Source organism: Mastomys coucha, unplaced genomic scaffold (assembly GCF_008632895.1).
Source record: "Mastomys coucha isolate ucsf_1 unplaced genomic scaffold, UCSF_Mcou_1 pScaffold16, whole genome shotgun sequence".
Classification (NCBI taxonomy): domain Eukaryota; kingdom Metazoa; phylum Chordata; class Mammalia; order Rodentia; family Muridae; genus Mastomys; species Mastomys coucha.
The window spans coordinates 100,937,411-100,951,758 of NW_022196898.1; the positions used below are offsets into that span (position 1 = coordinate 100,937,411).

General features: G+C 45.4%; 1 protein-coding gene across 12 annotated transcripts in view; it reads right to left on the reverse strand.

Annotated features, from left to right (window-relative positions):
- The window catches only part of St6galnac3 (ST6 N-acetylgalactosaminide alpha-2,6-sialyltransferase 3), a 594,849-nt gene that overhangs the window by 313,541 nt on the left and 266,960 nt on the right, over window positions 1-14,348 (reverse strand). For all 12 annotated transcript variants that reach the window (XM_031375907.1, XM_031375905.1, XM_031375911.1 and 9 more), the window contains one exon: window positions 6,400-6,594. In XM_031375907.1, the coding sequence (XP_031231767.1) occupies window positions 6,400-6,594 (195 nt within the window). The remainder of the gene's footprint in view (window positions 1-6,399; window positions 6,595-14,348) is intronic.

Sequence of the window (14,348 nt, forward strand, 5' to 3'; positions counted from 1 at the left end):
GGCTGCCCTCAGTGCACACCCTGAGGCTGCCCTCAGTGCACACCCTGAGGCTGCCCTCAGTGCACACCGAGGCTGCCCTCAGTGCACACCCTGTCAGTGCACACCCTGAGGCTGCCCAGCTGACTGGTGGATGGCTTTTACTGCTTGGCCTCCCACCAGGTTTCAGAGTTCAGACTTTGAAAGAGAGCTGTTGTCCTCCTCCAGGGGGCAATGAGCTACAGGGTTCCTGGTTTAGTTAGAAATCAAAGTATTTGCTACTCTTCTTGGCTGGCAACAACGAAAAGAGCCAAAGTGGAAAACAAAGTTTACTGTTTCTATACATAAGTCATAGGGCTGGGGAGGCTGGTTTCCTGCTTGGCTGTGCTCTGAACCTAGAATATCATCTCAGGCTTCAAGGTTCCTCTATAACATATTTTCACTTCTCTCAGTCTTGGTCTCATTCTCTCTGGGGATATGACAAGACTTCCAGAGACTCATATTCCAAATATTCTACCACCCCAAGAAAACATAGCTCTGGTCAACATTGTTACAAAGAAAAATACCATGAAAATCCGGAAATGGCTCATCTTCTCCAGGAGAAGGTCCTCGCTCTCCCACCCAGCCTCTCCGCACTCCGCACTCACTCTGAACCAAACTGGGCTTGGCCCTGTCCACTTCCTGCCTGGCACTCAGGGAGCGCAGACCAATGGACCTGTTCCCAGCCCCCCTCAGTCCCCAGCAGTGTCTCAGTACACAGGAGGCCAGGAACCACAGCACCCATCCCAGAGCCTGCTTTTTCTCATCTGAAAAAACACAGGTCAGGGCCCCCTATCCTGGACTGTGTTTTGCCTCCCAAGTGGCTTGTTGGCAGTGCTTGGGCACCCCAGAGTTGAGGCAGATATGCAACCCAATTGTCACAGTGCATGCTTAGTCAAGGGCAGAGAAAGGATGAATTTGTACATCAAGTCCAGGGCCCAGCCAATGAAATGGTGCAGTCCACATTCAGTGTGGGTTTTCCAATCCAAATTAACCCAAGTAGGAAAATAGGCATTGCTGCCCATCAGCACAGTCTTCCCAGTCCCTCATGGAGACTGTCTTCATGGGTGGTTCTAGACTGTGTCAAGTTGACAATTAAAACTAAGCACCATGGGACCTGTCTCATATGCACAAAATGGCCCTGGAGTAAGCTCAGCCCTCAGATGTTAATCCTCTCAATTGCATTTAGTTATATATTGTCTGGAAATGTCTCTTTTTTTGCCTGAGAGTTGTTATCTCACAACCTGTATGAGAAATAAAATCATCCCTCTTGCACTCAACAAATACATACCCTCAAGCCATTGGAAAAATGGTAATGCTTAAAATGGCAAATGTAATGTGTATGTGTCAAGTAAGTAATCTTTATTATGCATTAATTTGTTTCTTTCTGTAAAGCAACTTAAGAGCTGAAATTTCTTGTTATTTACCATTACACAAATGGGAGTCCTCAAATTCTAACTAACAATTAAGTTGATCAGTTTAAATTTTTGGGAGAATACATTTGCATATAATTGCTCTCCATATACTTATGTGAAATCTAAAGCGTGTATACCCCTACATAAAACACCCATTCCCGCCTGCCTTAGTTACAAGCACACATTCATTTGAATGTGGTGAGCATGCTCTTTTATTGCTAAGAATGGCAGCTTTGTTCCTTAATTGTTACAATAACCACAATTTAGGAAATTCCATTGCAATATCAATATGTTATGTGCATCTCTAACTAGACTAGCAGGGCCTGTCTGTCACAGGAACTGATGCAAAGTATTCGTATCTTTGTCTACTCAAGGCTAAGAGTCTCTGTGTTTAAAGAGAGGCGCTTCTGCCTGTTCCATCAATAAGAGAGTGAGAGCAGAGTCCTGTCCTTGGCTGCCCATGGTGTTCTGATGCCTGGACCTCTCCCTGAGCATCATGGGAAAGGACAGTCTTCCCTTCCCTAGCCTTCCTCTCAACTCCACCACATTCTGATTCTCTTATCAGCTCTGGGCAAGAGGTCTGCCAGAAACTGGTAACCAGAAATGCCATGCTATGGCCTCTCATTGGTCATCGGTGCTTGCTTCTCAAGCAGCCAATGCAAAAGATCTATAGGTGGCTTTCCCAAGACAACTGCTATGTCACACCATGTAATAAAAGCCAAACGCACTGACTTACCCTGTGGCAGGAAACTAGATTGGATTCCATCCTAAGTGAATGTCTCTTTCCTCCTCATTTACCATGATCTCAACAGAAGGAGCAATGATAGGTTGAGCCAAATCCTGACGTGTCAAGATCCTTTAACTCTGCCCTATCTAGTTATTTTTGAAACAAAATCCCAAATGTTCAAATAACCAAATGAAGACTCAGGAGCCAGACACTGTGGCGAAAGCCTGCTAGCTTGGAGAGACAGAGAAAGCTCCCAGCTGGCCTATTCCACAGACATCTGTAGGCTAAAGCTCCTTCTTCACACTGTGCTAAATATCCTTCAACTCAATGTCCCTCCTTCCTACTTCTTATGTTCACTCCCTGTCAAGTGGTTGCTTGTTCTGCCTCTTAAACATGTGTGTGAGTTTTTAAAGCACCCATGCTTTTTAAAATCATGTTCAATGTCAATTGATAATACAGTCACTATGACCAAATGTCACAGAAGGGCTCTTCCCATTCAGTCTTGAACTAGAATTTTTAAAATACTATTGGATGCTTGCAGTTGTATTTATTAGTATGATATCACCATGATATCTTGGAGACAAAGAAAAAAAGCAAAGGTTGTGTATTGACAATGGTCAGCGCACGTGTCAGGTTGATAAGAAGTAGGTTGTGCTGGTCAGTTTTTATTGTCAATCTCACACAACTGACTGGAAAGAGGGAACCTCAGTTCAAGATTACCCTGTGGCAATATCTGTGAAAGATTGCTGCTTGGTGGCTGATAGGAAGTGTGGGCCGCGGCCATCTCAGGCAGGGCAGAGCCTGGCTGGGTTGTGAAGCAGGCAGGCTGAGCGAGCTGGAAAGCCAGGCAGTAAGCAGTGTCTGCTGCTTCAGTTCTCGCTTGAGTTCCTGTCCTGTCTCAATAGTGGACTATAATCTTGGTGTTTAAGACAAAACTTTCTATCGGTGAGGGTGCATTGTGGATAGTGATGAGATGATAGACAAGCCTGAGAAATGATGAGTCATCAGTGAGGTATACGGGACAAAACTGCAACCTCCACATTATTCCAGTACCTACTGCAGCCTGGTGCTACCTCAGAGTAGCCAACTCTGTCACAGTGTTGGCAAGAATGGCATGCTTACTGAGCACCAGAGACTCAGAACTCAGCCTTCTTCCAGTGACTGGTATTCATTTCGCTTCTCAAGGTCCCCTCTCACTCCACAACAGGAGCTTTAGCTCACCTCGTTGGAAAAGAGCTGGGAGGGCAACAGAATTCAGTGGCTTTTATCTGCCTCCATAGGTACCTGATCTCTGGACAGTACCTATGCCCCTGTGAGATCCACACCCACCTCCAGACAGTTGTACACTGGTTCTTTCTAATGATGGCCTCCGTGCAGTCCTTCCATGGGATGAGTGCACTGTGAGACAGGATGACAAGATCTTCAAGGACCAACGTCAGAGAACTGAGAGAGGTAGGCAAATGACCATCCTGAGAGCCTCAAGCCATGACCTGTGAAGGCGCAGAAAGGGAAGCAGCTCCCTCTGCTGCCTCCTCATAAAGGGATATGACCAACACCCACATTAATGCACAGACTACCCTAGGTAAAGCCGAACTAATTTAATAGTAATTTTATATAATACGACCTAACTTATTTAATAGTAATTTTATATAATACGAGGACTGTCTTGGTTACTTCTCTCAAAGCTGCTACCAAATACCTGAAAATACAAAATTTAAGAGACAAAGGATTTATTTTGGCTCATGGCTTAAGAGGGCACAGTGCATCATGGGAACAGAAGCAGGAAGAACGCTATAGCAACAAGAAGAAGTAACTGAGACTACTACAAAATTTGAATCACAAATATTTAGAGAAATCAAGAGGCTTCACTATCTAGTGGTATGTTTCTCATGAGTGTAATTCATGAAATGCTTTACCCACGTGTTCCATCTTCAGCCTGTGACAGGCCCTTGTGAAATGATTAACCCATACTGCAGAGTTATAGAATATTAAGTGACAGCGAGACATAAAAGTGAGTACAGGCAGGAGTAAGGTAAGCTCTTCTCTAAAAGACACATTTTAATACAGGTAATCAATTCATCAGGACACTCAACAAATTCAAGTAACAGACTTTCAAAAGTTAATTTAAAACCAATTAGAGGATACACAACAAGAAAGACTCTGAGGAATTTATATATTATTAATGGTGCCTCCCCTCAACTATAAAGGTTCAATAACAGTCTATAAATCCAGGAGACACAGAAACAAAGAGTGAAGTGCACAGAAACCAACATGCATGCTACTGGCTATAGAAGAGCTGTGTGGCACCCCTCTCCAGGGTAGTTACAGAGAGTTCTCCACCAGGATCTTGTCACCAAATTCTCCTCAGTGTCACGACACAGTGGTAGACTGTACCTTTGTGACCAACAACTTCAAACAGGCTTGGACTCTGCACCAACACTGGTGTGTCTCCCACTCACCCCATCTCACAGAAATGACTATGCAAACAGTCTCACTCCCTCTATGTGTGTCACCATATTTTTGATGTTTTGTCCCCCCTACTGTGCTTTATGGGACAGATGTTTGCTGGTAAAACTCTGAAGAGAGGGCTGGGGGATTTGGCTCAGTCAGTAAGTACTTTCCATCTAAGCATGTGCATCTAGGGTATGATTCCCAGGAATTCACATAAAGAAAAATGTCAGATGGATGGCCATGAACAACAGTGCTTTCTGGATGTAATAGGACCACTGTATGCAAGAACATGCAGAGGTGTGATGTGCACATGATCAAGCCTACAGTACTCAGTGAGTTTTTACAAGGATACATCAAGTTGCAGTGGATCTGATCAATATATATATGTGTGTGTGTGTGTGTGTGTGTGTGTGTGTGTGTGTATCTATGTATGTATGCATGTATGTATGTATGTATGTATGTATAAAACTCTCAACAGCCTGGTTTGGTGGCACATGCTTGCCATCCCAGTACTGGGGAGGCAGAAAGAGGTGGATTCTGGAACTCCCTGGTTGGCCAGCCTGCCATACTTGGTGAGTTCTATACCAATGAGTGATCTCATCTCAAACTCAAAACAAAACAAATAGTGGAGAGTGCCTGATGATCAGATCCTAAAATTGGCCAAGATTGCCTCCTGACTTCCACACACATGTATATAAGCACACACACAAATACACAACTACTCACACAAACATGCATATACATACACACAAACACACATATGCATACACTCATATACACATGTATATACAGACTACATATACACATGCACACATGCACATACACAAGCACACACATACAAGCACACATATACAAGCACACACACAAGCACACACGCACACACAAACACACACACACTAGCACACACAAGCACATACACACAAGCACACACACAAGCACACACACACAAGCACACACATATAAGTACACACATAGAGGCAAACACACAAGCACATACACAAGCACACACACACACAAGCACACACACACAAGCACACACATATAAGTACACACATACAGGCACACACACAAGCACACACACACAAGCACACACACACAAGCACACACACACAAGCGCACACACACAAGCACACACACACACAAGCACATACACACACAAGCACACACACCTCTAGCCTAAGGTGTTCTTCCTAGCTGTCAATATTCAGCTACCTTCTCTCTCTTGGGACAATAATTGGCTACGAAGATTTAAAAGTTCAGAGATTGCAAGGTTTAAATGGTTTTAGCCCTTTTAAATGTGGACTTATGTTAAACCCCATTATCTCTGCAGCCACTGCCAATGTTAAAATTCAGCTTGTTTTTTTTTTTCCTGCAGGTCTAAGGATTACAGAGTTATAAAGAGACAAATGCTTTTCTTAGGTTCTATAAAGAGCTGTCCCCAACTAGGTGACCTACAGGAAATAAAGCCAGCCAGTTCTCCAGCCGGTGGCCACAGATCAGAACATCTAAATGGAAAGATATGCACGTTAAGCTTCAAACCACCAGGAAAACAGTTAATTGCTTCGTCAACTCCATAGGAAGCCAGTGATTTGGTGGTTTGATGTGGGAGGGAGTGAAAGATTTCAGACATGTGTCAGAAGTATCTAAGAATAAGAAGACAGAAAATGTTGTCAGGGACCCAAAAAATCTCAGTGGGACAGAACAGGTACATGTGATAACTCCAAAGCCATCTTCTCCTACTGGAAAACAGTTGCCATGGATACCCTCCTAGGTAACCCGCTCAGGTCTTACCTCTTGGGTCCTCACATTTATGTATCCATAGTGAGTTCGAAGAGGCTGCCTGTATGTGTAGGGCAAAGGGATCCATTTGGTCTTAGGCTGTCCAAAGCAGTTCAGGAGCAAAGGGAAAGTCGCATCATTGACAAGGCGCATGGCTAGCAGTAAGATGCACAGGGCTATGAAGCTCACGGCAATCACAGGCTTCCTCTGCAAAACAGTGGAGAAGAAAGGGAACAGTAATGAATGACCTCCAACAGCAGCAGCCAGGGGAGGGTGGACCTCTTTCTTTCTCTCTCAGAAGAATCAAAGGATTCTGCCTTTTAGGGTATTTCAGCCAGAGCAAGGGGAATAAAGCCACCATTTGTTGAGCATGTGGTCTTTCTGTGCCAGCGACTGGGAGCAGGCATTGTTCTGAGACTCTGCGAGCCTTCCTCTTCCTTACCTGCTGTCTTCACACACTCCCGTTCAGTTGAAAACCTCAAATCAGACATTTCCAACCATAAGCGACTTTTTCTAATCCCCCAGCTCCCTCCCTACTACCAGGCTTTCGCCACCAACCTGCCAGCCCCAGACCTCCCTCTCTCTGCTAATTTAATGCCCTTTTCTCAGAACATAATTACAGCAATTCTTTTTCTACCACACACTTCTCGGTTCCTGAAGCCCTGGGATGTGCTTTGTCATATGACTCTTTGTATCTATGCCTTCTGCATAGTATGACACCTCAATCATACAGGAAGGCAGGAAACACTTGAGAGAAATACATAAATCCTTCACATTCTGGCTGACCCAGCTTCATTCCCACTTCACACTTCTGGGTCTGTATTTGGTGGTTTCTAACCACAGAAAACTTCACTATGTGTGCACAATGTAAATGAGAAATGCTAAGCGCCAGAAGAGGGAAAGATCGCACAGCAAATAGTCTAAGAATATTTCCCTTGTGTGCTGTGCAAAGAAAAAGAGCTGGCACACCTGCATCTGTCTTGGGAAAGAGCAGAGATACATACTTGAGACAGAACTTGAAAAAAATCCATGTTTTGACTGGTAGAGACATGTGAGCCGCTCTTTGTAGATGGAAGAAACAAGAAAACATGGGTTGTTCTTAGGAACCAATCAGTCTTTCTTACTGTGCAGAATGCAGAAGGAAAACTCCAAGCATAAGTGATAACTGTAGTGAACCACCATGGGTACCATGCCAAGATGTGCACTCTGAGTCCAGGAGAGGCAGAGAGCACACTTTGCACTGTTGCTTGCTTGCTGGCGTTTTCTAGGGTGAAGGATATGTCACAATTGAGCATCAGCATTGACGGGGCTCTGGGGCAGAGGGAGGAAGGCAGTTAAACATGCGTAGGGGACGGGTCCACTTGGTACAGTCTCGTAAACAAAGGATGGAAGCTGAAGCAGTGGAGACACGTAGTAGGTGAGGAGCCTCAGTTTAGATGGATGGGCCCAGAATCTATTATAACACTAGTGGCGGACATGAAACTCGGAGTTGACCTTGAACCTAGACAGCCGCAGTGTTAGAAGGAATCTTGGGAGTGAGCAGGGTCACAGAATTTGTCCAACGGAGTCCAATGCTAAAGCCCTTGGCTCTCCAGGGGCCAGAAGTTCTGCAGCCATGGAGTTAGAGTCAAGGCTGGAGTAAGGACAAGGACCAGAACTGCAGTCAGAACTCACAAACAGCAGCAGTGTTTTCAAGGTCTGAACACAGAGAAGCCCCTGCCAGCTGGACATGGAGCTTGACCTCCAAGCCACCTTCAAGCTTGAGGAAAGATGGAGCCTCTAAGGAGTGGCTTGCACTCTCCCCACCGCTGGGTTTGGGGCCCCTACTTCCTGGGGTAAAGATCCAGACTTTCTCAAGGAAGACAAGAAGCCTCAAAACACTGCTGTTTCATGTCCTGGGTCGCAGCTCCAGACCAAGCGGCAGAGCCAGCACCCAGACGCCACCAGCACTTCCTCAAGTCTACATTCCAGCTCAGCCTTGCAATTTGTAAAACCCACATCCCTCCGTCTCGCCAGCCTAATTTTCTAATCACTCGAGAGTCCCCCGAGCTCTGCCTCCCTCAAACCCCTGATCTACCCACTAACCACCACAGCCTTACCTCATTTAACCTTCTAATCATGAAGAAACATTTTAATTTGCTCTTCTGTGGAATCATTATGTCCACAACCCTGCAATTGTGTCAAGGTAACAGTGTAAATGAGGTGATGGATCATCTAAGTTTAAAGGGGCACGGACCAGAAGAGATGGCTAAATAAAAGCAAAGAGAGCAGTCACCCATTAAATAAATGGTAAGAACACTGTTCCTTCTCTGTCACCATCCAAGCCAGCAGCTGCTATGACGGAGAGACCCAGATGGGCTCGGTGCTCTGGTCTACCCCTGAGCCAGCAAGGCACTTTGCTTCTCTTAACTGCTGAACTTGCATGGCTGGGTGTCTGTGGACAAAGGCATACAGGGCCCTTAGGAATCCACCACTCACGACAGCAATACATAGATAATGCATACAAGAGACAAAAACAAATCTACCAATTTCAAGAGAAACTTCAAGACACGATGAAGTCACAGCGGCAAAGCCTGTGTGCCCCAGGAATCCATGTCTGTATCCTGGGACAGGAAAGCTAGAGTGAGCAAAGAGTGGCTGGGCTCCTGGGTGGGACGCAGGCACCTCCCCTCTCTACTCTCCCCAGAACTGCATTCACAGCAGCTCAGACCTCCAGCTCCGCTCCCGTCATATGGTGACAACCAGGCTCTTTCCCTGTCTAATGCATTGCTACTCCTGTTTGGCATGAAAGTAACTCACAGTGCTGACACAAAGCATCCTAAAAGACACCAGAAAAAGGCATAACTTCAAGCTCTGCAAAGCAAGGGCAACAAGACCTGACCCAAATATGTATTCTCTAGCAGTCACTTCTGCCACATTATGGCCACAATGAAGACCAGGGCTTAGGTCCTCCAGCACACACAGAGCTGCATGCAGAAAGCATGCATGTATGTCTTTAGGAAACCTACAGGGTATGAGGAAGTGAACTGAACACCAATACATACAACCCACATGAATACAGTCACACCTCGGACTCTATACACCACATAGACTAGGAAGAGGACTGAGAAAGAAAATAAAATCAATCAGGCAGAACAGGCTCCAATGAGTCACAGCAATGCAGCTGGCAAGGAGAGAGGACAAGAAAATATCATGTGTCAAAGGAGGCTATGGGAGGCTTCATGAGTGAGTGAGGAGCCCAGAGGAAGGGAGGTCTGCTGGTTATAGGAGAGGCTGTTGTGGTCATGCCTGTGTGAGCTGAGGAAGTTCAAATCAGGTCCTCATGGAGGAGGGAGATTGAGCAGCGGTAAGATGGAAGGGTATTACAGCCACAAGGAAGAGCAATCGGATGAGCCACAGTTTCATCAGAAACCTGATAAGGAGGCTACTACGTACACCCTGAACAGTAGATGATGCTCAGCAGCTCATAAAACAGTCTATTCTGCATTTGGTATGCAATCATCAGCGTGTCGAGAGAACCCATACTCAGAAGGCAAGGTTCACGGGCAGCCCTGAAGCAGAAGCAGTCAGAACTCTATGATCAAACAGCCAGCCATTCGACTTGAGAAAACTAGAGTGAGAGGACATGTCAGCTTGATGGTGTGAATGGCTGGTTCAACAGATGTCTCCTATGCACGGAACAAACAAAGCGTAAAAGTCACCATCCCTCTAAGGTCAGGTGTGTGCGTGTGGATTAAAGGCAGAGCAGGGTCGAGGTACCAACGGACACTTAAAAAGTGGAAGATAGTGTTGTTAGATTCTTGTGTGTGTGTTCATGCGCGCGTGTGATTGTGTATGCGTGCATGCACATGAAAGCCAGAGGCCACATGAGGCATCTTACCCGACCACTCTCCACATACTGTTTGAGACACAGTCCCTCACAAATGCAGAGCTTACTGATTCCACCAGGCTAGGTAGCCACAAGGCCCAGAGATGTCTTATCTACTTTCTCTCGAAGTCCTGGCATGAGGGGGATGAGGGGACGTGTTGTGCCACCCTGCTTTTACTTAGGCTCTGGGAACCAAACTCCTGTGTCTATGCTTATAGTAAGGACTTTACCAATAGACCCATCTCCCCAGCTCCTAACTGTTGATCATTGATGGATATAATAGTGAGTGAGCTCTCAAATGGCCATGTGAAATGCCTGATAAAGACTAGAAACATCTGTCCTTGATATCCCACGCAGCTGCAAGCCCTTGAATCATTTGGGGCAACATCTCCTTAGCAGCCCGAGAAGGATGCCAAGTCCAAGTAGATCTGATGAATTGCTTTAGGGAAAGTTCATTCCTTCTTTGTTCTTCATTTTGGGAACTCTGAAGGGGCCTCTAGCAGCTGAGACATTTAGAATTTAATCCTCTCTGCACTGCAAAAAAAAAAAAAAAAAAAATTCTACATCAAAAAATGTGACATTGCAGCTGCTCACTCTCTAGATCTGGAATGTAATTTATCAGACTTCGTAGCAGAAATACCTATTTCAAAACAGACTCCACGGAGAGTTCATGATGGACCGAAAGAACAAGGTCCGGGAGGTGTGCACCTGTTGGCCTCACAAGCCATTCTAAGTAATGTTTTTATCCTTCCTAGCCCAGAATTTATCATTCCCCATGCGATGCAAACTTTAGTAATCTCGTCAGTTGCTAATTGCTTGTCAGAACCACATCTTTATCAACGATAACCAGAGGGATAGTGTGTTTTTCTATTGAAATAATATTACGGAACGATTCAAAGTGGCTGCGTAGCGTGGTGAGTGTTAATTGTTCCTCTTATGCTGTCATTTGCCCAATAAGAAATTTGAAACGAAATGACAATGTGACTCTTTGTGAGTGTTCAATCACCTCACAGCCTGGCTAGTCCCCACCTGTTGCTTATCTGCCATCCCAGCTAATACCACTTCTCTTAGATTGAAATGTATCATCAGTGCAGTTCAGCCTCATACCACTGTCCAGCTCCAAACTGTCTTCTTGATGAACATAATAAATCTTCATACCATTTGCAGGGATCTAACTTAGCAGAGCTCAGAGTGTATAAGTAAACCCTTCTTTTTCTTTATCTGTTGCATCAACAATGATGTTCTGACAGGTCCCACTTATTAAGTGACAGTGGCCTCTGGGGAAGTCTCACTTGGTTCTTGTTGGGTAGGGGTCAAGAAAGTCATGATAAAAAGGTGGAATGTCAGGGAGAGACATGATGATCGACCAACTTCAAACCATAAAACAGGAGGTAACGTGTCTCGGACAGTACCATGTCATGGGCAGCCTGAGTGAGGCTGCAGAGCTGCTGATGGAATCACTGACATAATCAGCAAGAGGGTACTAAAGGTCAAAAAAAGAACAGCACAGGGAAATTAAGTGAGCCAGAATCTAGGAAGCTGGTGTAGAATTCTTGATATGGTAAAGAATTGGGGCTAGGGAGAGAGATCCCTATACACACTGTTTGCTTTGCAAATTTGGGAACCTGAGTTTGATCTCCTGCACAGGCATGGAGGGTTAAGTATAGGAACATGGGCTTTGTAATCCAAGCTCTGGTGCAATAGAGACAGGATGATTCCTGGGTCTCAGACATACCACCAAACCAACCTAAGGTCCCAGGGATAGAACCAGTTTCAGAAGGAAGGAAGCTGAAGGTGGAGGTGCAAGGGAGTGGTCTTAGTTGGTAAAGTACATGCTATGCAAGCATGGAGACTTGGGTTCAAATTCCCAGAACCCATAGAAAAAGCTGGACATAGTGGCATGGGTCTGTAACCCCAGCTAGCGGGCTGGGGAGCAGGGTAGAGATAGTAGCATCATAGAGCTCATTCATTGATGAGTTCCAGGATCAGGGAGAGATCCTGTCTCAAAAAGTAAGATGCAAGCTATATAGGAAGACACCAGAGGTCAACCTTTATGCACATACTCACAGAAACACCAATCTATATACCACACGCAAGTGCACATACATACAGACAGTGAGATGGTAGCAGCTTCAGAGGAAGGACACCCAAAATGCATCTTTGCCCTTTACATGCATGTGTGCATACATGCATGCACACACACTTGAACCTACCTATGTGAGCATGCCCACACAACCATACCTACACAAAAATTCAATTATTTCTATGCATAGTTGCGCACGCATATATTGAGTTTATGTGTACCAAGTATATGGAGGAGCCACCCACAGAGGCCAGACATGGATGTTGTGGGTGTTGGATTCCCTAGAACTGAAATTATGGGCAGTTGTGAAACACCATGTGGGTGTTGGGAATCAAATGTGAATCCTCTGCAACAGCTCTTAACCAATGAGCAGCGACCTCTCCAGCTCCCACAGCAACAATGTTTAAAAAAAAAAAAAAAGATTTTTAAAACAATTTTAAGGAGTCAGAGAGGACTTGAGTGAGAATTTCTTGGAGCACAGTAGGAAATCTGCAGCAGAACTGTGGAACTCACTGGGGCCTAAGCATGAGACGGAGAGGGCCAGGTTTGGTTCTGGAATGCTCTAGGCTTGGTATGGCTGATGGATGGGAACAGAAAAGATAACCAAGAGCCAGGATGGGTTACTTCACCAGGCGTCACTGATGAACATGAAGTTTCCCATGGGAAGCAGCAAAGTCACTCCAGAGACCATCCTGTCTTCACCCACAGGGTCAGTGAGGCACTGAAGTCCGGGTAGAGGAGAAATGCAGGGGTGAATCCACGACGTGAGTGGGAGAGTCGTAGGGGGCATATACAATCTGTCTCCCAGATAAGCAACAGAGCCTGGGGCTGAGAGGCCCAGCCACAGTCACAGATGAAGAGAAAAGTAAACACAGGTATTGAGATGCTGTCCTAATGTCAGAGACCGAGTTCTGTGTGTGGATTAACCAAGTCTTTAATTACCATTGTCTGAGTCACTGTTCTGTTGCTGTGGAGAGTCACCACCACCACCACCAAGACAACCCTTAGAGAAGAAGTCATTTAACTGGGGCTTGCTTCCCCCAGCCTGGTTTTAGGGGTTTAGTCGGTTCTCAGCAGGGCAGGAAGCCTGCTGGTGGGCAGGCAGGTATGGTAGCTGAGAGTTCTGCATGGGGATTGGAAGGCTGCAGGAAGAGAGAACCACTGGGTTTGGCTTGGACAAAGGTCATCCCCAGAGACACGCTTCCTCCAACAATGTCACACCCTCTAAGCCTTCTCAATTAGTGTCACTCCCTAAAGACCAAGCATTTAAATATGGAGGCCATTCCTATTGAAACCACCAAACAACTCGTGCCAACAGGAATGCTCTCAGAGAACGGGTTCAGAAATGTTAAAACCAGCTCCAAGAAGGTTTTGAAACGTAGTGTATCAACAAACTAAATATATAATTCCTATGGAAAATTAAGAGACTGGTGTGATGCATAGTAATTATACTTACTTTGAAATCAGTAACTGTGGACAAATTTAATTCATTTACCCTAAATCTGGCTTTATTCCCAGTATTAGAAAGCCCATGCTGGTCTTGAACTCATGATCCTCCTGCTTCTTCCTCTTCAGCATTTGCCGACAAGTGTGTGTTAGTATAGTACATGTGTTCACTATGAGAAAGAAGACTGTTGAGAGCAAAGACTTGTACTGTGTCTGGGCAGAGTCACTGAGATGCAACCAGAGGGGTTAGTTCTCACAGAGGAACAGCAGAAGCTGAAGCGATGGCCATGAAATTCTGTCTTCACGTCTAACTCTTTTGGACACAAGGAAAAACAATGTTCATCTCTGATGAAGCCCCTCTCTGTGTGACCTTGTCACTGACTGAGGGAGGAGAGGCACTACCAGGCTAGGGATGAGGAAGGTGACTAGGCAATCAGTCCAGGCACCTCACCACGTGCATTTCCCTTCTAGAAACATCTAATCTTTTTACCACAGAGATGACTGTCCCTGTGGATCTAATTCTTACTTTTGAGGGATTCACACTGCACAAGTGTGGTCTAAGCA